At 39.4% G+C, this 24,789-nt stretch overlaps 1 protein-coding gene across 4 annotated transcripts in view; it reads right to left on the reverse strand.

Annotated features, from left to right (window-relative positions):
• The window catches only part of NFIB (nuclear factor I B), a 178,792-nt gene that overhangs the window by 74,202 nt on the left and 79,801 nt on the right, over nucleotides 1-24,789 (reverse strand). For all 4 annotated transcript variants that reach the window (XM_062017371.1, XM_062017370.1, XM_062017374.1 and 1 more), the window contains exon 3: nucleotides 5,599-5,652. In XM_062017371.1, coding sequence (XP_061873355.1) covers nucleotides 5,599-5,652 — 54 coding nt within the window. The remainder of the gene's footprint in view (nucleotides 1-5,598; nucleotides 5,653-24,789) is intronic.

Consider the following 24,789-nt stretch of genomic DNA (forward strand, 5'->3'; position numbering starts at 1 on the left):
CAAAAAGAGTCTATTATAGAATCACAGAATCACAGAATGGTAGGGGTTGGAGGGGACTTTTAGAGATCATCTAGTCCAACCCCCCTGCAGAAGCAGGTTCACCTAGATCAGGTCACACAGGAATGCGACCAGGCAGGCTTCAAAGACCTCCAAGGAAGGAGACTCCACACCCTCCCTGGGCAGCCTGTGCCACTGCTCTCTCACCCTCACAGTAAAATAGATTTTCCTTATGTTTAAATGGAACTTTTTGTGTTCCAGCTTCAACGCATTACCCCTTGTCCTGTTGCTACACACAATAGAAAAAAGGGATGTCTCAACCTCCTGACAACCACCATTTATATACTTATAAATATTAATGAGATCTCCTCTCAGTCTCCTCTTTTCTAGACTAAATGGCCCCAGTTTCCACAATCTTTCCACAATCTTTCCTCGTATGAAAGATGCTCCAGTCCCCTGATCATCTTGGTGGTCCTGCGCTGGACTCTCCATAAGTTTTCTGTCCCTCTTGAGCTGAGGAGCCCAAAATTGGACACAGCACTCCAGATGAGGCCTCCCTAGGGCAGAGTATAGGGGGAGCAGAACCTCCCTCGACCTGAAGGCCATACTCTTCTTGATGCATCCCAGAATGCCATTGGCCTTCTTGGCCACAAGGGCCATGGCTCATGGTTAGTTTATTGTCAACCAGAACTCCCAGGATGATTTTCCTTCCACTTACATCCCAAACTATTAAGGACATGAAGCTCCAGTAGTAACTGGTATCCAGTCCCTCAGGATTCCAGCTGTCTTGATTCTTCAAATTGTATTCAAGTGTCCATCCTATCTTATTGTCTATCAAGAGGTCATGAGTTTGTGTGAAGCTGTTTCTGGTAATGGGAAAGGGGCTGTAAAGATGGCTCCTGTGAGAAGTTGCTCGAAACTCTCCCCATCTCTGAGTCAAACCAGCTTCTGGGGCTGAGCTAATTAGGCATCTCCACAATCACTTTTTAAGAAGAAGAACCTGGAAAAGGAAGGTTCTTCCTGTTCCTTCTTCCCATTCTTTCTTTTCCAGATAGTGCTGGTGCAAGCAGTTGGAAGAGAAAGACAACTGACCATGTGGACCTCAAGGTCAGTGACGAAGTGTTCAGAGACCGCCCTGCATCCTGTGAAGAGGAGTGGTGAAGCAGAGATTTGTTTGCATTTTGTAAAAGACCCCATGCTAGGTGTAGTGACTATGCCCAGAGGAGGTTGTGTCACATGAGAGGGATCATGTATCGGAACAAGGGAAGAATGCCAGGAGTCATCCTCCTCTGAGAAGAGAGAAGTGGCAGAGCCCATCTGTGAGAGACTGACCACATCCCCCATTCCCTGCCCCACTGAGCCTTTGATGGGGGAGGAGGTAGAGATATCAAGAGCACTGAGCTGGGCCTGGGAAGAAAGGAGGGATGGGGGAGGGAGATCTTAAAGGGCTAGTTGTAATTTTCTCATCATCCTGCCCTGTTTTGTTTTGTTTTGTTTTTAATTTGTTCTGTTCTGTTTCTTGTATGCAGTAGAATAAAGTGTTCTTACTTTCCTCTCTAAGTCGAGCGGTGGAGTCTGTTCTGCCCAGAACCATATTTGGCAGTGAGCCCTCCCTGCCCTTGTCTTGATTCACAACATCCTTGATTATCTTTTTTTTCCTCCTATCTCGCTGGGGCCTCTGCCATCCTAACAATGGTGGGGATGGATGGGGGGCATTGAGCAAGAGACTGCCCTGGTGCTTCATTGCTGGCTGGGTAAAACCATGACACAATATGATGTTTTACCCTCTCAGCATTGCTATTTGTTGGTTTTATTTTAGCAGCTTAAAAAGGCTGTGCTCAAAGATTTGAGCAATATGACAACAACTGAATACAGCAGTACTAATGCTGGTGTATAAATAAATCAAGTCTTCCAAGTAGAAACCTCAAACCAATGCAGGTAGCAAGTAACCTTACTAATGTCAAACAGTTGTGGCCAACAAGTAGTAAGGGAAAGAAAAATAAAGCTGAATAAAACTCAGAAAATCCTCTACTCGAAGAACTAGCTAAGGATTGTTTCACTGGAGACCAAATTGTAACGGTTGGTGTTAGCATTATTAGTTTACCAGCTATTGTACATTTTCTTTCTCTTCACATACACTGGTAATTTTCTTATGCCTAACATAAGAACTTATTGAAAGATCACTCCCTATGCCTTCAGTATACATCCTCCCTACAACTTTGTGGGTATTTTGAGACCCACATGTAAAGGAAGGTTCATTTTTTACATTTTCTTAAGCTACATAAAAGACCTACAGGACTTGCAGGGAGCAAATAATACAGCATTACACTGAAACTGCCACACTAGGTCTCCTTCAACAGCCTATCCTCAGCAGTAGCCCTGAACAGATGCTCAAGTAGAACAGTAAGAAACAGAGGAGACCTAAAAATATTTCAGGTTTTTTCTGACTGATAGTGTCCAAGGTTCCAAGTATTTTCAGTTTCAAAACTTACTAATTCGGGTTTGCCTCTCTCTGTTTAGTCATCTCAAATGGATCCTTGGACATATCCATTCTCTCTTTGAAACTACCTAGCTTTTAATACTTAGCAATGTGCTAGCATAATACAGACTTTTAGATTCCAGGAACTTAATGATTGTTGTGGGCAACAGCAGTGTACAAACTCTTCTCCTCTCTCTTCAGCTCATCTATGTGTCTCGAAACTACTTTATAATCCCTTTGGAGAAGCGTCCTTTACAACCCAGCTCTCAGAAAAGCAAATTTCCTTCTTTAGAAATATACCAGATGAAAGCTAATGAAAAATAAAACTTAAGACAATGGTATTCCTGGATCTTGCTACAAAAGCTACATACCAATTTCACCACAAGCTACACCATCTTAATACTGTATTGTGCTATCAAAATATTCAGTATATTTTTAGGAACATATTGTAAAGAATTCCAGCAAGTGCTCTTAACGTTCTTTTGTTTGGCAAGCGACATTACCTTCCCTCCATGGTTAAGTCAGCAAATTACCAGACACCCTGAAGAATGCAACAGTCTAGCCAAACCTAGAAAAACTCACTTTTAACACCAGCAGTCTCGCCAGCTACCACTCAGTTTCCAACCTCCTCTTCCTTGGCAATGTCTTTGTGAAGGTAGTGGCATCCAAAAGCTAACAGCACCTATCCGTTGCCAATGCCCTGGCTCCTTGACATACAGGCACCAGACCAAAACGTGACAGAAGAACAAACCCTCCTGGCACTGCCACTCCGCATGCTCCTGGTCTGGGACTGTAAACAAACCTCAAGTGGATATACTCTGGGGCTCTGGCAGAAGTGACTGCCTGGTTCCAATAATAAGACTCATACGAAGTCCAATAAGAAAGTACAGCAGTACTTTTCCCTAACAAGCCAAATGGCATGCAACTCCTTCTCATTTTCCTGCATAGCCCCAGAAGTCCTGTATTCCGCAGTCCCACAAACTTCAACACTTTCTCTCTGCCAGTTTAACCCCAAGACAATATCACACAGGGAACCTGGATGATGCTAGAAGTTCATGTATCCTCAAATAGATAGATGACATTCAATAATGCCCCTGTTTCTGCCTAAATGAAGGATTTCAAGGGAAGCAAGGCACCACTTCCATTTTCTGTCTCCACTTGGCAGTAGGTAAAGGAACAATACTGCCAACAGTGACTCCAAACCATGAAAGTGTTGTCTCAAGCAGAAAGTTTCATGGTGAAACCAGCAAAAGAGTTCTCTGCTCTCTGTCTCCCTCTACCTTTTGGGACACTGGAGTTTGTCAAACACAGACATTTGGTCTTGCCTCACAAGGCCGTCAAAAAAAAGGCAGTATAGCTTGTCTTCTGCCTCCTCTAGGGCTTTGTAGCTGGCAGCAAGATTACTCCTTGCTGGGGTTGAGACTGAGTATTGGTGAGACTGGACTCACTGGAAGAAGTGATCCTCACTAGTGAAATAAGTACTTCTTATTCCAAATGCTAAATGTTATTTTAAAAACTGAACTTTAAAACATGTTGAAGATGGGGTTCCAAATCTTGCCTTTAGCTTCCCAAACCCAGAAGCCACAAAAGTTCCTTCAAAATGATGACAGCTAATACATTTGGCTTTTCTTGCTCTCACAGAGATATTCTAAAACAAAAATAAATGCTCTACAGATAAATGCTCCAAGTTTTAAAAAACTCTGATTATCTGTGATGAAATTTTCAGGTGTGTTTTAGGTGCAAATTTGCTGGTTTGCGTTTTTAAACCACTATCCTACATAATTTATGTCACATATTTAATAGAGAAACAAAATCCTCCTCATGACACCTACTCAATTTTTAGAGAAACATCATCAAAACCTCTGCCAAGAGTGACTTCAAGTCTGCATTAGCCCTTGGGAAAAGAAAATCTCACTAAAAAAACACCTGAAAAAACCTTACCACATTATTTTACTTGTTCTACCTTCCTACCTCTAAAACTTATCAGCAGTCTTCCAGTATAGGTTTCTGGTTTTAATATCACAGGAGTATAGCTTTTTGTATAACGACCTATGATGGTTCTCCCACTTTCGGGTATTCATGTACAATACATATGACATATTCCACCGTGTTTAGAGAATACTTTTATTGTACGCATAGCACAAAACTGTACAGCCACAATGCAGACTGTTTTCCCTGTGTTTGGACAGATAATAGTAAATATTCATGTAGATGTAACAGCTCCACATCACACAACTACTTGTTTAGAGTGTGGTTTATTTTGCATTTAGAGAAAGAGCAACTGAGTTTGTTGTAGCATATTTCAGATAGACCTTCTGAGAATCAAAATGAAAAGATACAACACGATGGTGGTGGCAGGAGTCACTCCTTGCTCATTACAAAGCGACAGTATGTCTGTCAAACTTGTTTGTCTTACTCCATTAAAATTCATAAACAACAAAGATTTATTAGATTTACCAACACAGTTCAGTTGATTAAAAGGATAACTCCATGAAAACACAAAGAAGCTTTGCTCTAAACAGTGTGGACTAGTTAACTCTGGACTTGATTTTCTCTTGAATTTTTATTTTTAGGGATTCCTTGAAAGGACACTTTACACTGACAGCTCTCAAAAAAATTCTGAACATCATTAGCACGACTCATTAACAATGTGTTCAAAATCTGCTATGAGCTGATATGAAAAACACAAAAAAAGAATGTTTGTGTTTTCTAATGCACATATAAAATAAAAGTAAAGACTCTGGTAGCTCTGGTCACAGATATTAGAGGTATGTCAGTTCTGTTTTGTCTGAGATAAAAGAATGACTGTAGCATTTTCAGACTTTTATGAAAATGAAGCTATTTGGGATCTTGTTTCCTTGCTTCTCTGCTCATTCTCACTTAATGAAATTCTGAAAACTGTAAACTGAAAGAAAAATTCCTCAGATTAAATGAATGTTGATGAAACTACAACCGAGTTATTGCCAGTTTAAAAGGCACAAAATAATCACAGCTTGTCCTGATTATATGCACTTACTAGTGCAAAATAGGTTGCTGACCAATTATGCTCTCTTTAACTATTAACAGTAGTACCTTTGTTCTCAAACAATGTTAGATGTACATGTGCGGGAACTTATATTTACCTGGTGGATTCTTGGCAGGATCATTGTGGCTTGGACTTCCTGGTTGTCCAGAATCTATAAAGAAATGAAGGAAATGTTTCACTAAATTGTTTTGAAAGTATCTCACAACCTTTCAATACTTGCTTCAGTATTAAATACTTAACTTTGTTCTTTAAAGGTCATTTGCCTGACTCTTTATATGAAGGCATTACTGAATAAACACACTATATGTAACCCACTCCATGTAGAAGCAGAAACACTGTGAAAGATGCAATGATCCTAATAAGAGGAACTCATAGATCACTGAATAAGGACAAGAGAATAATTCAGGTAAATACTCAAGCTGTAAACATATCTACAAGAGTGCCTTTTCATTTCTTTTCCCTTTATTCCCCAATATAGTGTTGCATAATTGGCAAAGCAGAGTTAGGTTTTTCTCAGGCAATGACCAGAACGATGTACTGGATCAGGAACCTAAACACGTTTGCAGTGATGAGTCCTGTTTCTTTATCCTTTTCTTAAAGAATAAAGGCCCACACTGCTTCCACAGACTTCAGACTACAGAGACAAGAGGACTGACCATTTTAGCACAATATAGGCTTTGTGTTCCTAGTCTAGGAGAATTGCTGTTGTGAAACAAAGATTACGTAACATATAAACTAACAAAACCCAAACCCTGAAGACTTCAAAGACTATTCTTTTCATGATACATGCATCTAATACAATGAGATGTTAACACACTAAATAATAAATTATATCCTTATTCATTAAACTAGTTGCTTTTAAAACTATCTACTTTTTGCTGTATTGTCATATCAATAAGATAACAAAATAAGACATGACAGATACTTGTGTATGCAGAGAGAATAAGAAATTAAGTGATGCAGAACCATTTGTTTTGTATATAGGTATCTAAAATGATGTGTTTTTTCCTGTCTGAATAAATTTTTTCAAAGGTAGCAATGCTTGCTAATAGCATAGGACCACCAAAGATTGCATCACAGCACTACAGAAACTGCTACTGTCAAATGGACTCCCAGAGAGAAGTCAGTATTCTTTAATACGTTTCTGATAATAGTGTCCAAAACAAAGAATAAGGACAGAAAAGGTGAAAAGCACATATCAACATTCAACCCTAATTAGTTCTTAAAGCCAGAGTAGCCCTCAACCCTGAATGAGATTTTCTCCACTTGCTACAAAATGTTCATTGAAATCTGTTACCATCTCTTATGTAGCTTTGCAAACATGCCTTGTCATATATCTCTCAAGCAGTTTACCACAAGTCTGTTTCTACAGAAAGTATTATTGGAGATGGAAATCCACTTCAGAGTTCAAATTCTACTGAATCATCTGACTGATGGCTGACAGAAGATAAGCATCTATGGATACACCAGAGTACTGGAAGACCAAGGCACATGTGAAACCCAGTTCCAATGGCACTAAAACAACTAAATTTTCCAATACTGAACAAAATCACTCTTGCATACAATAAAATACATATTGGATAGCAAAATTCACATTAAATTTTCTCTTTTCAACTCTGAAAAACAGGAATGAAGAGCAGGCCCTCTGATCAGATCTCATGGTTTGCGCACTTGAGTACTCTTAAGAGTCCCACTGCATAGCACAATATGTAGCCATTCAGTATGCTTTATTTCTTTTCATGACAAAATGCAGCATATCCCTTTAAAAAATCAAATCAAGTTAATTTGAAAAAAACCTCAATCAGCTCCAAGAAATGTTAAAAACATAACGCTTCTCTGCACATGGACCTTTATATGGAGAAACATTCTTTTTCTAGTGTTGCAATGGGAAGGTTGACCCTGCAGGGGTTGAACTTTTATATTCTTCCAATAGGCATTCTCTGCTTCTGCAAGCCATATACATTATTATTTAAATTATCAGACAGGATTAATTTTACACAGCAATGGTCCAAGTGTAAAACTATTGCAGTTGTGTGGCTGAATCAAGTGGCAATTTGACGGCAGGCGGACACACCCAATTAAGCTTAAATCGTGTAGCTTGGAAAACAGAGATCTGAAACCAGATTAATGAAACCTACCAGAAAATAGCCTTTGAAGTTTCCCTTATTAAAACTCACTTAAAAGATCCATAAAGTGAAGAATATCTTTTAGCTCTTGCACAGCAATTTGCCTTACTCCTGCAAGATAAACTTAGCAAAGAGTTTTCCATTTATGGAGATAAGCAGAAGACTAGGTAACATAATTTGCCTATTAGACTTAGCTTTGTTTTATGTTAACTAGTTCTCAATCACAACTTCTACAGATTGGTTCTCACACAGTGTTTTGAGCAGTAGTACACGCTACTAACATATTCAGTGAGTTCTCAATGATTTCAAGAACACAAAGAATTACTGTAATTTCAGTAAGAGCAACCTATCTGATCCTTCAATTTAAGCAGCTGAGAAAGAGAAGAATTGTATCCTGTATGAGAACATAAACCTATGTAACTCAGCACATAAAACACACAAAAGCATCTCGTTCTCAGGATGAAAGGCACAAACCTGAGGTGGCTTGTGATGATTCAGTTCTCTTACCAGCATCGGTAATTACAAAGAACTCTCCTGATTTGATTAGATGCAAATAGCCTTGCAAAGTACAAGCAAGTCACGGTCATTATAAGACTAAATCATATAAATAACTTAGTTTATAAGAAGAACATTCCATTAAAAGAGCAATGCTTTTCTAAAAAAGGAGTAAGAGGTATTTTAGGAAAGCCATAGAAACAGAGGAAGAAAAAAAAAACATGTTAAGACACTTTAAATCTTTCTGTGTCCTTATCTGCACAAGATCATTAGTTAACAACATGAGTCCCGGGTTTAAAAATTGCAGGCTTTTCTTCCAGTGTGATGGAGAAAGTAACAAACCAGACTCATTGTCTTTCTAGTTGGCTTTGAATTCTACTTTCCCACCAAATAATTCTGAACACATTTAAAAAAAATATATACTTCCTAAACTAGAAGTTGAAAGTAGAGCAATAAACTAGTAGCAAATAAAACCCCATCATGTAAATATGATGAAACCAAAATTTTTCAACATTGTTGTTTAGGTAGCTCTCAACTGTAAGTTCACGTAGTTCATTCTTTTTTTTTCCCCTGTTTGTTCATCTGTTTTAAAAATCTACTGCTCCAATTTTACTGTCAATGTACTTTTCTTGAAAAAATTCTTCCACACAGATCTCAGAATTACTTAACTCTTATTTGCTGCAATGCAAATTCTCAGTTACACATACCATTTCCATAGAATGGCTTTCATATGCACCTCACAACTAAGGTGAACATACCTTCTGCTCTACTCTTCTTTGTGCTGAGCACTCCAACAGTCAGTGATTGATGCCTTGTTAAGTTATTGCCTCATGGATGAACAGTTTCTAAGAGAATCGTTTAAACCACCATTACTCTGGCAGATATTCATATAACCCTGGTACATGTATAGTTTACCATGATTATTGTATATATTAGTTATAGATATATTATGTATCATTTATCATGATTCAACATGGCTACAACCAAGACATTCAAGCTCAAAGACATTATCTCAAATTACTGTTTCTTGTAGGAGACAGTATGAAAGGCTGAGTCAAAAAGCTGGTATATTTTATACAGAATTGTCTCTCATGTTTTAATTTCTAGAGGCCAATCCCAATGAGTATCTGTGAGTGAAGGCAACTCTCACTACAGCCAGGTTTAAGTGAAACCAACTGCTAGGCCTTTTTGAGAAAAAAACATCCATTTCCCCTGTCATACATTAGGAGAATGGTGCTGCCATGATACATCACTGTTGACTTCATAAGGCGGTTGTTTGCCATCCAGTGAGAGACAACATGCTCTCTCCCTGTGCAGCATTTGTCATTAAAAAGCAGCAGCAGGAAGGACGTATACCCCAGCAAAGCCAAGAAAGTCACACTGCTACTCACAAGCTTCCTGGGGAATTTTTAGTATTCCCTCAATAGACTAATCTCTTATTTTTCAGTCGATACAACAGGATGCTCATTTTAAAAAGTAAGTTACGCTATACCTCTCTTATGCCACATACTTTACAAACAATTCTGCTTCTAAGGCTCTCTGCATCAGCATAAATTTGAAGGTCTTGAAAACAAACAGAGGTATACTCTGTAAAAAGAAAAAATTCTTTCTTTAGCTGTGTCTTAAAAAAAAGCAGATTATCTACACGTGTCTTTAAATCAAACAAACTTCCTCAGTAGTTTCAGTGAACACATTTCACTTTTCATTTGCCTGAGACTGGCAAATGAAAAGTGGTCTTTGCACTCAGTTAATCTCAGCTGACAGCCACTAACTTCATCATTCACCAGCATGTAAATATACCCTTGTTCTTTGATAGTTAACCATTTGGGTATTGGCGAGAACCAATGATGTGCCACCAAACAGGTATCAGTTTGATGCTGTTGAAGCCTTCATGTACAGCTTCTGACTTGACAACTGAGTCTCCACCGTAACAACCACAACTACCTCCCAGACTGTCATCCTTCAGTATTACATTGATATCCTCATATCACAGATTAGAGGTAAATAGTTGTAGCCCTGAAAATCACAGGATCACAGGACATTCATCTACTGGGAACCTGAGGAGGTCTCCAGTCCAGGCTCTGGTGAGGGAAGGCCGAGCCATGGAATCAAACTCAGCTGCTCCTGGCATCCTGGCTTATGTTACAAACAGTGTGGTCAACATGACTAAGGAAGTGACTGTCCCCTTGTACTTGGCACTGGTGAGGCTGCACCTTGAGTGCTGTACTCAGTTCTAGGCCCCTCACTACAAGAAGGATAAATGATGTCATGAGGCATGACATCTCCAGGATCTAGAAGGATTTAAAACCTTGGAGGAGCAGGTAAAAGGTAGAGGGGCTCAGGTTATTTTCCTGTTCACTAGAGATAAAGGGGGAGTCTGCAATGGAAAAATCAGTCAAGTGAATTCCTGGCTGAGAGGCTGGTGCCGGTGGGAAGGCTTTGGGTACTTTGACAATGGATCCTTCCTTGGGGACTACAGCTTGATAGGACAGGATTGGATGGGATTCATCTCTCCCGTAAGGGCACTGCAATATTTGGGAGTAGGCTAACAATTTTAATAAAGAGGTCTTTAAACTAAGGGACTTGGGGGGTGGGGGGAGAAGCAAAATAGAACAAGTTGTCCCCTCTAGCTGGGAAACAGGGCAGGACAGGGTATGTAATGATAAGTGCCCTTCATCTGCACACTGGGCTGAGATACAGAGGCTGACCACCCTGAGGAAGAGCCAAACAGGGGAACCTCCTGCACCTGCCCAGGGAAACCTGTGTGTTTGAGTAAGCCCCTGCACTGCCTCTACACCAATGCACGCAGCCTGGGGAATAAGCAGGAGGAACTGGAGATGTGGGTGCAGATGTGGGGCTACGACCTCATTGCGGTCACAGAGACGTGGTGGGACAGCTGCCATGGCTGGAGCACAGCCATGGAGGGTTATGTATTGTTCAGGACAGACAGACTGACAAGGCGTGGAGGTGGAGTTGCTGTCTATGTGAGGGAGCAATTAATGTGTACCAAACTGTGCCTGGGTGGGGATGAGGGTCAGGTTGAGTGCTTATGGGTAAAAATTAATGGCCAGGGCAAGGCAGGTGATATTGTTGTAGGAGTTTGCTACAGGCCAAGGCCAGCTTTTGCGTAGCCCAGTCTGGCAAGGAAAATAGGATGGCCAGGACAGCAGAGGACTTGCCCTGGGTGGAAGACGAAGAGGTTAAAGACTTGTTGGCCAAGCTTAAGGCTCATAAGTCAATGGGTCCTGATACAATGCATCCTAGAGTGCTGAGAGAGCTGGCTGATGTGATTGTTAAGACTCTACCATTTCTGAACAATCATGGAGGACAGGCGAAGTGCCTGAGAAAGGCCAATGTCATGCCGGTCTTCAAAAAGGGCAGGAAGGACAACCCAGGAAACTACAGGCCAGTCAGCCTCACCTCCATCCCTGGAAAGGTGATGGAACAACTCATCCTGAATGTTATCACTGAACATATGAAGGATAAAATGGTTATCAGGGCGAGTCAACATGGATTCACCAAGGAGAAATCCTGTTTGACCAACCTGATAGCCTTCTATAAGTGCATAACTGTCTGTCTAGATGAGGGGAGAGCAGCGGATGGCATCTATCTTGACTTCAGCAGGGCTTTTGACACTGTCTCCCGTAACATCCTCATCAGAAAGCTCAGGCAGTGTGGCTTGGATGAGTGGACAGTGAGGTGGATCGAGAGCTGCCTGAATGACAGAGCCCAGAGGGTGGTGATCAATGGCACAGAATTGAGTTGGAGGCCTGTGGCCAATAGAGTTCCACAGGGATCGATTCTGGGGCCAGTCTTGTTCAACATCTTCATTGACAATCTGGATGAGGGGACAGAGTGTACCCTCACCAAGTTGGCTGATGACACCAAACTGGGAGGACTGGCTGATTCCCCAGAAGGCTATCCTGCCATTCAGTGGGATTTCGACCAGCTTGAGAATTGGGCAGAGAGAAACCTCATGAGGTTGAACAAGGACAAGGCCTCATCTGGAGTACTGTGTCCAGTTCTGGGCTCCTCAGCTCAAGAGGGACAGAGAACTTCTGGAGACAGTCCAGCGCAGGGCCACCAAGATGATCATACGAGGAAAGGCTGCGGGAACTGGGGCTGTTTAGTCTGGAAAAGAGGAGACTGAGGGGAGATCTTATTAACATTTACAAATATCTAAAGGGTGGGAGTCAGGAAGTTGGGACATCCCTTTTTTCTATAGTAGCTAGCAACAGGTAATGGGATGAAGCTGGAACACAAAAAATTCCATTTAAATATAAGAAAAAAACTATTTTACTGTGAGGGTGACGGAGTCCTGGCACTGGCTGCCCAGTGAAGTGGTTAAGTCTCCTTCCTTGGATGTCTTCACAACTCTGTTGGACATATTCCTATGCGACTTGATCTAGGTGAACCTGCTTCTGCAGGGGGGTTGGACTAGATGAACTCTAAAGGTCCCTTCCAACCTCTACCATTCTATGATTCTATGATTCTAAGGACATTAATGTGCTGGAGCATGTCCAGAAACAGGCAAGGAAGCTGGTGAAGGGTCTGGAGCACAAGTCTTATGAGGAGTAGCTGAGGGAGTTGGGGTTGTTTAACCTGGAGTAAAGGAGGCTCAGAGGAGACAGGACCACTTTCTACAACTATCTGAAGGAGCTGTAGTGAGGTGGGGGTTGGTCTCTTCTCTCTAGTAATGAATAACAGGACATGAGGAAAAGGGCTCAAATTGTGTCAGGGGAGCTTGGAAATTAGAATTTTTTTCACCAAGAAGGTTTTCAAGCATTGGAATGGGCTGAGAAGAACAGAGCTGTGAGCCCCCACCAGAAAGCTAAGGTATCTGTCTGTGTTGTCCATTGGCTGAGGCTCATACTCAGGCTTTTAGCACAATCTGCTATGGTACAAAAGCCTTCTGGGCTCAGGAATGGAGATGGTTCCTCTGGGAGACAGGTTGCCCAGCAGGCAGAATTTAGTCTCTGTTTCGATTTTAGTTTGAAGCTGTTCAGTGTGGAGTGGAGACACAGCAAGAGCTACTGAGTCATCAGCCACCTTCACTCACTGCACTCATCCATGCCCTGCCATGACAGACAAGTCCACTCACAGCGTGCAGGACTGGGAGAAACCACACATCTTTCATCCAAGAGCCCACCTGTCCTCACAGGACACACTTTGTGGCCTCCCCGGCAGGGTGGGCAGCTGAGGCAGCACCACAGCGCCCATGCTGGTGGGAGCAACTCCACCATGCCAGTGGACAGCGTGGCCTGCACCATATTTTAGGGCATCACAGACACACAGGTCATGGCAGGCTCCTTGCGTCACCTCCCCTTTTAAAAGCAGCTCAGATCTGCTGCTGCCAAGTCACCCTACCAGCCATAGTCGAGACTGTTAACTTTTCCTCAGAGTGTTTTAATTAGCTAAATAAAAAATGGTAATTAAATCAACATTACGTAATGTGTTTCTGATTTGTAATCTCATTTAAATTAATTAACTGACTCAGTCCTTGTTTAGTTTTTAAACTGCCCTAGTTAAGAAGTGGAGCTCTGGGAGTAAATCCAGGTTTTTTTATAGTTGAAAGAAATTCAAGGACCTAGAAGCACTTACCAGAATCAAAATAGCAATAAGCATAGTCAGCTTTTCAGCTTTATGTGCCATGTTCAGATTTATCTTTTTAATTTAAATTCTATTATTTGTTTATGTAAAATAAATCACAACACTTATTTATTTAAAATATTTCTTATACAATTTATAAAGACCATATGTTGCTCATTTTGAAAACTGAACAACATTCCCCAGCTGTAAGATAAGTGTGCATGGAATATATATATATTTTATATATGTATACACACATACACATATTTTTAAGAAAAGGGTTATATTTTCTCATAGTCTGAAAAAGAATGTTTTCTATACTTCATAATATGAGCTGAGCTGTTTTTTGACATGTACATCAGAAGAGATTTACATAGGTATCATGCCACATATGGATGAATGTGAAAGAATGACGTTTCTTTCCAAAACTTTCGGGATTCAGTAGGAAAGGATGAGATATGAACACTTAATTTTATCCATCTGGAAGATACTGTGGATACAGTTATAGTCAGAAACAGTCAAAAGTTATTTTTGGAAACCAAGAAATCTCTTACATTAAGGTATGTATCATAAAAGGCTTTTATTACAGATTCTTGAGAAAATGGATAGCAAAAGGTAGAATACAGGGAAAGACTTATTTGGGTGTTTAGAGAAGAAATCAATTCTGTGATAGACTATATTAACAAAAAAAATCATACTTGCATGTGAAGAATGGGAATTTGTTTGCATACACCTTCAGTCAGCTAATAAACCAGCCACTTTTTATGTTGTGAAAGACAAAAGTCAACTCTCACCTTCATGCAATACATATTACCAAGAACTTCTCTGTGGATCCTGGTTTCACGGAAGTCATGGATTTTACCACTGACTCTCATGTAGTGGGGTATCATTTTCTGCTGCATTTTACGGCACGAAAGCAAAAGAAATTCAGGGAGACAAAATACATATTTCCACTACATAAGGCAGTATTTTTAGGCATGGGATAACAATGACATAACTATGTAAAAAATCCATTTTTTTTCAATATGAGTCTCAGCCAAAGGTTGTTAAAAATCAATGGAAAGTTGCTCCAGTGAGCTTTGGATGAGGCACTTCATTGTAAACTGCAGTTTACGACTACAATAGACAGTACAGCTCAACAAATACTGTGGATAGGATTGCATTTTTTCCTTCAAAGTGCATTGCATTCTCCACTAAAACAGAGTAATAAAAGCTGGATTCTTCAGCCTTCAGAAGGTTATAATAATATGTTACTTTGCAAGTCCAACAAAGAACCCACAAAGCAGTTTACAAACATTAGCAGAGGATCATGAGGCCTCTCTATTACCCTGAAGACAGAGATCTCCTAAAATGCTAAGTATGCCACCAGACTACACAGTAACTGAGAAAAATGAAACACAATTAAACTACAGTATTGGGGGTTTACACATTATGGAAACTTCAAAATTAATCTAGAGCACTACAGTGTTCAGTATTTCTTCAAGCCAGAGACGAACAGCATGAGGTAATACCTCTTCCAGTAAGTATAACTGTGCTTTGGAGCCCAAGACAAAATTAATGCTTTCTCTGAAATGGCTTAATGATTTGACAACCTGAGCACCACTGCACTGTTTCTAAACGCTATAACATTTACCAAAGGATTCCACTCTACGATCTGCAATGCTACCACAACTACACTTTCATTTCCATTAATTTCAACTTTATGTCTGGTGGTAAAACATGACCTTTAGCATAAAGAATATTGTATACACCAAGAAAAGACCCCCAAAAAAGAGTAATGGTTTGGTTTTGACTGGTTAGCCGGGTTGGGTTTTTTCCTACTGCTACCTATACACTGCTGATTATTTCTTGAGATTGATAGTTGATGCTACATGTAATTTTAAAACACTGTGATATTAATTTAAATCTAAGAGGGCTGGGGCATAAGAAATGACATAACTCTGTCTATCCTTAAGAACCATACTTTTTTATCATAGGTCATTGTTATGAGAGCAGTGTCCCAAATGGCAATACATGCATATAATTTGTAGATTGTGTTACTGTATTCATTATAAAAGGATTTAATTCCATATGCTATAATCTAAAAATTGACAGACAAAATACACACTAATTTGCCTGTCCATGTTCCTATACACAGTAAAACAGACATAAGAAAGATTAAATCCATCAGTAGTCACTAAGTAGGCAATGTACAAAAAATAGCTGAGAAAGGTCATTCCACCTTTTTAGTAGTTCACAAACTTAAGTAGAATAGCATGTCTGCTCACAGTCATAATGTTTATTTTCCAGCATGCACAAGCTATTAACAAATAAATAATGACAAGACATAACATATAGAGTACTGAAGCAACAGTGATAAAATAAATGCTGATCAATTCATTGATTTTCTCTCTTTGACCTTTCACACGAGATAAAAATTACAATTGCTTAATCATATGATGTGCCATAGGAGAACTTAAAATGTAGAAGCGACTAACCCATAGAAGTGTATTACTAATCCAGCTTTAGTTTTGGACAGGGATGTTCTGCAAAAAATGTAGGAATTTTTTGTTTTTACACATAACAAAATTAAAAAAAAAAAAAAAAGTATGTTCATTGAAATGTCGTCTTTCAAATTTTAAACAAAGAAATTTTGAAGAACATTTTCCCCACACACTCTGTCTCCCTATTAGCAATAGTACTGCCATTGCAGTCATATCGGTCAAATGCTATTTAAAAAATATTAAATCCTATCTGATCACATTAATTTAAGCCTTCCTGACATAATTCTGTCGTATTGTGGCTGTTATCAGATAGGAGAACGTAGTTTGTAATTCTATAACTTTCCGTATATATTACATGTCAGCATATCTGTCACTTCTGCTAGGTTTCTAATATATTAGCATCCTCTACACCAGTGAAATACCCTGATTAAGGTACAGTATTGACTGCAGCTCTGCAATCAAGATTTTAAAATACACTTGCTGGTTCAGTGTACAGCAGAGGCTGCTTTTACTCTTTGTGTTTAAATTTATTAACTAAAGCTGGCACACATTCTAGTAGTACCTAAGAGTATTATATACTTGTAAAAAGGACACTACTTTCTATCTAAAAAGCAGATGTATGTGTTCCAAGGGTTTTATTTTTATTGTTTACTATTTTTTCTGATTTGTATGAGTCAAAACATTAAGTGTTAATTAAGTAAAATAACCTCAAAACCCAGCTCAAAATTCTCACTGTACCTGGTAACTTGCCAGTGCCTTGTATATTGTTTAATCATCCACAGCTTCAAGGCTTATTTTCTTACCCAACTTTGACCACAGGAGGACCTTAAGAAATCTATCAAGTTTGATTTGATCTGCAGCTATTAAAAAAGTGTTTGGAGTCAAAAAGTCTTGTTTAAGTTTACTGAAACCCAGGTTTCAGTTTATGGCAGAGTGCAAACAGGGTTGCACCACCCAGCAGCTCCAAAACATGAAGCCCCAATGAGTAGCCCCAGACACTCAAAATGTCTACCGTAGTTACAGGAATTGCGTTGCTATTAAAAGCCCCTTTTTGCTTAAAAAATAACTTTCTGCTGGCTAAAGATATAAAACAGCATTTAATCCAAACAGTTCTTTCCAATTTAATAAGTTTGAATGTTCATATATATGTGTGTGTGTGAGTACATATGCTGAAATTATAAATGCATATAGCTTCAGGGTGATCGTACTTACAGACTAACATTCAGGCTTTTGCAGAGGCAAAATAATGAGTTAAACATGTTAACCCTCTTACGCATTACTGAAAGAACTGAAATAAATGCAAAGAACAGTATCTTCGCAAGAGCATTCATTGCAGAAATATTTCATTTTTTTCTAAAAAAAAATATAGCAAAAAACAGCAACTTAATACTTGCACTGGCTTTTTTCCAGGAAGAGGGTCACCTTTGTGCACTCACATTGCAGATTCAAGATTCAGTTCAATATCTTCTTACGTATATTTGAGCACTTTAACAGCTCGGCAGTGTATTTTTCCTGGACAAATGAGATAAACCCACTTGACCTGAAGGAGGTAGATGAGACACAGTGCACTGCAAAAAGGTTCATGGGTATGTACTCCAACTTCCGTGGCCCCTTTTATGGCTGATTTCTAATAAGTGAAAATACTTTAATAGGAGCCTGTGAACTTCTCAGATTTTGCCTTACCTTCCTCCTTTCTGCCTATCCCTCCCTGCCGTCTACAAATAGACATATGTTTTGTGTGCTTTCAAAAAAACAAGTCCCTTTCTGCCTCAATATCCTTTTATTATGGCTGCTTCCCACACTCAGAGTAGTGTAAAGTCAATCTGTCTGTGCTGCTTGAGCAACTTATAGTGAATTTGGAAAAGAGTGCAATGCCAAGATTGGCATCATTCAGATCAGTCTATCAGCAGTTCAGGTTGCCATGAAGTTGATAGGTTGCCTAGTTAGACAATAAGCTTTACCCTTGTGAGCAGTTATAACAAGCAAAGCTCTGAAGCCCCAAAATACTTTACGTTTTCAAGTAGTGTTCCAGATGTTGCACATCTGAATGAAAAACAAGACCCCTTTAATGTCTACTTAAAGGTGAAACACTAACAACAATAGAGCCTTTTCAGGACATCGGTATGATATCAGTAACAGCAAGAACGTGAGAAAATCCAGTTCTCTCATGAAATTCACCTTGGCTGAGGGCTGTGTTTCTCCACCCGGTGTGTGTGACTGAGATGCAAGCATTGCAGAGGGCTCACTAGTCACACCTAATGCTTGCAGAAGACAAACCAAGAAAACTGACACTAAAATTAAAAAAAGGCATTGCTCCCAGTATACATCAATGTTAAGAAATGTGATCAGTAGCCTGTCCCAAGCTTTTCCCAAAACCTTCCTAACCTGAAGCTGTCCCTTAGAAACGTTCACTTTTCACATGATGCTTTTCTATTCATTGGTTCCAATGCACTTCCACTCGTGGGATCAGAAGAGAGAGAGATGTGTAACCTGCCCATGGCAGAGTGAGGCAATGTCAGGGCTGGCAACAGAGAGCTCCACCAGCAGCGAAGTAACCACCAGAAACCAAGAATATGCCAGTATGTTTTTTTGGCCAATTTTTCCAAAGTGATTTTGGCAACAACCTTCCTACATACACAATTGTTCAAAATTAAGTTCATGTAACAAAGTTAAAATATACTCCATATCAAGACAGCTTGCCTGTTAGAAGTTTAAAGCCTTGTATCCCCCCAGGAACCACTAGCATTACTGTATAGCTCCTTTCTTCTATTTTAATCAAATGAACAATCAAATCATATGCATAGCTATTGATAACAGCATGATGTAAGTATTCAGGAGATGGAAACAGCACATGAAGACAGATTGCCATGACAATAAGAATAAAAATAAAGCTGTGCACAAAGTTTAGTCTATAGGTTACCATGTGAGACAGCCCCAAAAAAGTGAATCTAGGAAGACTGGCAAGCTTGCAAGCCTACACTCTTTCCCATGCACAAGCTGTCTCAGTCACAGCAAGTTTGGGTACTTTTGCACAGCTCTCATCTATACCATTTCAAACTATACATCACAGCTTAACGTCAAATGCACATAGATTATAGGCAATCCATACATGAGGATCTCTGAGCAAAGGTATTATGTCAGTACCAAATGACAGCTGTCTTCCTACATTTGTCAGCATATGTCCATTCTAATAATCAGCAGATGTAAAAAAAATGTTATCAGTATGTTGCAGCATTAAAAAAAAAAAAAAAAGGCTAGGCTAAACCTACACAATAAAAATCACATTAGAAAATAACATTTCTTAAACAATAAGGCATGAAAAAGAAGTGCAGTGATGATGCAACAGAACAAGGCAAATTCTCTGGACCATATCCTTCTATGAGATTAGTAGGGAAGAACCACAGTAAACTGACACATCTAGACTATGTGTTAAAAATCACTTTTTCTGAGTTTCCATACCTCATTCAAGTGTTCTTGCAGGCGGCTGAAATACATTCTCTTGAGGTTGTTTGCAAACTCATGACCAAGACTGGAATGGTCTAAATCATTAGAAAGCCAAGATAAATTCTTAACCCAAACAACAAACTCCTTACTGTCTTTAAATTTGTAAAAATTAAGTTTGTGCCTCTAAGGAAAGACAGTCTCCTTCTTACAGGGATTACAGAACTAACTGATTTTAATAACCTGTATGGCCTGAAGACCCTTGGATCAGATCACTACCTGTGTTCAGTTCCTGCTAAAAACAAATTCAAGGTTAATGGCCTACAAAGGCCAATATCTAAAACAATCTTGTTCTTGTTCACACATAAGTACACCTACAGTCCTTCCTTCTGCATGGCAGATTTTTCAATTTTAAGGTTACAAAGTACACAGCAGCAATCATGATCATCTTGCTAATTTTGGGATTCACCAGGAGAAAGCTTCGTTAAATACTCCACAAAATCAAGTTCTGTGAGAACTCTACAGTGATGTTTCACTTTCAGGTACCTGAGAAAATTACTATCCTCAACCTGACACTGAAGAACAACCAAAAAATTCACCAACAAAGAAACAAAGCTGCATGTCTTCTCAAGTCCTTCACTATTACTAGTGCTCTCTGCTTAAGGGGCAAATAAAGTGTGTAAATCGCAATCCAGCAAAGTACAGCTGGAAAGACGGAGACGAACAACTCGCCTTCAGAACAGACGAGCAATAGTAACAACTGCTGTCCACATTTACAGAGAATTCTTCTGTTGTGCTATTAAGAGCAGAGGGCATACATGTGAGTAATTACTCCCTGGTATGCAGTGAATTCAGAATATGCATCTTTGTGTGTGGAGTTAGAAATGGTTGTCCACAAGCAATGTTTGCCTCTAGGAAATGCACTGTTACTACATTAATGACACTTGTAGCCCTTTTACCCAAGGTCTAGGTCTATAATTAACTTTAGAAATAATACTGTATATGCAAATTGTTAAAGATTTGCTATAAGATAATTTGCAACTAACTGTATGAATGAACAAAACAACCAACAACATATTATTTCCCCCACCTTCTCTTTGCAATATGCCTGCCTTCCTCCTGACACCATAATATGCCTGGGAATATTCCTCAATGCTGCAATCTTCTCAGTGTCTAGGAAAATATTCATCGTTAAACAAACTAAAACCACAAAATGTACAGGTTTCCTGCTTAAATAAATAAGACACGGACAATCAAATGCTGCTTATTATGAAGGGGCCTGTTGCTGAAAGGATCTTTCTCCTTTTTGTTTTGTTTGTTGCTGTTACTTTAAAGAACACTCTAAAGGCATGCAAGGTAGGGAAAAGGCTGAGCGGATGATGAATAAAGTGAACAGTGTATTCTGAAGACTGACTAAAATACAAAGCTGTTCTTAGCTACCTGGGCTTTGATAAATCATCTTCCCTTATAATCATGCAATTTTACAACTCATGGCCAGTAGTCATGCTGCATTTGTGCATGCTGCTACTATCAGCCTTAGTGTTTAGTCAAAAACTACAAGATTAAAGCATTAGGTGAATATCATAGTTATCTTAAGAAACATTACAGAGAAAGAAGTGGTAGATATTATTTTCCTGCTTCAGCCTCACAAGGTGGAAATAAGCAGAATCAAAATCAGGAAAACAAATTTTGTCTGGGAATAGAATGAAGAAAATGGTTCAGTCTAGGAGTTTTCATATTTATGTTGGTGACATTTAGGCTCTGAACAGCTATATATTTATTATTAGAACATTCTAGTTACCAATATTACCTTAAGTTTCATTTTCTTAGTAGTTGCAACAAGATCGCAGGTATCAATGTAGCTGCAGATCCAACTGCAAAGCACTGAACTCCAAAGGAACAACTCCTAAATACAGTAAAACTGCAGGAGAAGCAAAACCAGATTGAACTGTGGAGGGGTGAGGGAGAAATACACAAATCCCTAAAAGGTTATTATTTATCTTTAGCATTTCACATTTCACTGAGCTTTACCCAGAATTCCTCTTAAATTGTTCAGTGTTCACTGTCTCTGCGAGCAGTTTGAAAAACTTTAATGCATACACTCCTATTGTCAAAAATTTCTCTATGTTCCTGTCTCAGCTATGGGCTGTGTACTTTCCATTTAGTCAAATACAGAAGAATAGAAAGAAAATACAAATGTTGGCATAGGTGATTTCAAGCCTTAGTTGTTTGACCTTTTTGTATAAGCTTTTGGCATCTATGACTTGGCAGGCAGAGTGCAGGCCAAGCCAGGACAAAGAGGAAGACAGGAAGCAGAAAGCTGGCCATGTCTTCTTGGCAGTCAGCATTGCAACAGGGTGAAAAACCACATCGTTGCCAAACCAGAAACAGTGGGGGAAGCCCAAATAGTTGGCAAGTCACATATGGCTGTATTGTACATCCTAAACACTAAATGCCTGATAAACTTAAGTGCTATGCCAGAGTCTAATCTCTTTAACTGTCTTCTACTGTACAGGGGAATACTTCATTTGTCCTTGTTTATATGTTTCCTAAAGAACTAACACAGTGTTGTTACTACCATCTATGGACTGGCACGTTAAGAGCTTGCTGCTACTATATGTGTATGAGCTCTCAGCATCTTTCCAAAAAATCCTCTAGGATAATGCCAGAAGAGGAGATTCCCACCACACACACATTTTCTGCCTCCAAGTCCCACTCTTGGACATTCAAGCAGCCCCAGGATATGCAGTGCATGGCCAATTGTGCCAAATTGCATTTCGCTCTCTGAAAATATTTATTTTTTTTATTCTTGTCATGATGACTGAATAGGACTACTGGACTTCTATCGTTTGCCCAATTGTTAGACAAATATCCAGCTTCAAAACTATGATTTGGGATGAGAGAAGGGCTTTGGGTAAAGGTGTCTGTTGCTCATTTCTATATCCTCTCAAACCTCTGAAAAGAGAAATGCTGTTTCAGGGTTTGCTATGGGTATGATTCCCACCACAGGTGCAGGATTGGCTTGGTCACTTCCAGCATTGTGCTCTGCAGATTGCAGCAGGCTTCTACCTGGGTCAGCATCGCAGTAGTCCTCATGGCTGCAATGGCAGAGGTGGGAACCCCTGAGACATCAGTATTTCCATCATGGTTAGATGGAGAAACACTACAGATGTTTCTTCTATCAGTTAGTCAAGGCTCCACGCACTTACAACAGATCACGAATTTCAAAGAGGACTTGACAGAATATAGTAGGTGATGCTCCACTGTCCAGAAAAGCCTGCCTCCCCGGTGGACCTGGAAATTGGCTTACACATACGAGATACGTAGCAGCTTCACAGGGACTCCGCTCTCCTTGGGAAGGGTGGAGGGACTTTATTTACCAGATCTTTATTTACCAATTATCTATTAAATTAGTATTTTTGAAGGCAACTGATAACCTCTTTATAGCTGTAGAATGCAAATTAGTATTTTTGAAGGTGACTGATAACCTCTTTATAGCTGTAGAATGCATTTCACATTTCTGCCTTTCAGTCTTTCATTCCAGTGGCCAAGCTTTTACTATCCTGATAACCCATTTTATACTATGAAACACTAGTGAATTACAAAGCATCATTTTTTTAATGCTGATTCTGCCTATGGGGTGTATTCAACATTCTCACAGACTGCTGTGGCCAAATGAGAGAATGAGGATCTCACTCATTAGGTCCTTCACTGCTGAATTTTCATTGATTGTGAAATGGCCAAAGTCTATTATGAAGTTTCCCTTTGCTCTGTTCTCTGCTGTATTTACACTAATTACAGTAATAATACTGAATAACTATATTCCTAATTAAGGGAACAGCACTCAAGAAAAACACATACATTTATAAGAAAGACTGATTGGTAGAAAGAGGAAGGAGACAATCAATTAAGAGTGATTATCACTTTCTACAATAACAGGCTAGGAAAATGTCTTGTGATCATGAGGGACACGAAGTTAATCTGAATTCCTGCAATATTCAATTCTGTGAGATCTCATCTATAACCTATATTCTCTCCCTTATGGCCAATGTTTATAATCCAATAGAGTGCAGGGGAAAAATTATCCTTGAAACTAGACCCTAGCTCACATTGTTAGTGCTTTAAGATCTGCTTTTGATTACTTGCTCCAATTAGCATTTCAGTACATCTCTTCTGTTACGTTTTAGTATTCACTAACCTAATTGCATCTATTTGGTATATTACAAAAAAGTAAATACACTTTTTCAAAAACAGCATTTAAGATTCACTTCAATGAAAATTAGGAAAGAGCAAATCACGTAGAAGAAGCCCTTGGTCTTCTGACAGCTTTTCACTGATATGTAGAATCAAATTTTCTGGAATTCAATGTAAACTTAAATAGTTAATTTCACTCGCTTATGGGCCATAACATGCCCATTTAAAAATCTCCTGGTAAACTATGTCTTCAGCAAACACCGTCTCTTGCACCTTCCTCATTTAAGTTCAAAGAAAGAAAATCCATTCCCCAAAATTTCTGCACATCGGCTGAAAGACACTGTGGTGCCCTTTACGAGTCATCAGCCTGCCTCATGCCACCATGTCCTGACCCTGCACACATGCAAATCAAAGCTGAACACTCTGAGTTGGGCAGAGACCATAATCTAGACCACCGTCTGATAACCAAAAGCCTTTCTTCTTCTACTGCTGCGTAATTACCAATATCAACAAGTTGCTTGGCCTGGAAGTACAAATGCCAAAAATGAAAGTAGACAAGATAGCAGTTTCTTGGATGATAGTACAAGTTTCATGACTCAGTAAGTCTCAACACACTTTCAAAACAATACAATATTTCCTACTTCTCAGCTTGTCCAAACTGAACTGATCTTTTCAGTCTTGAAGCCTGTCATTCCTAGAGAATACATCAACGTAATACTGTGTTGTGCTAACTCTGCTCTGCATACACCCTGACTATGTAGCCCTCCATACCAGGGATGGTCCCTCTGATGCTCCATGATCCCTCAAAGGATTGGGGAGCTCCTGAAAGAAAGGACTCAGCATTTTGCTCTTTTGAAGTCACACTGAAGCTTTTCATTCCCACAAAATGCAAAACAAATTAGGCACAGTTACTTTAATATATTTGATAGTGAGTAGAAAGATATTATCTAATATGTATTC

The sequence above is a fragment of the Colius striatus genome, chromosome Z, assembly GCF_028858725.1.
Source record: "Colius striatus isolate bColStr4 chromosome Z, bColStr4.1.hap1, whole genome shotgun sequence".
Lineage (NCBI taxonomy): Eukaryota > Metazoa > Chordata > Aves > Coliiformes > Coliidae > Colius > Colius striatus.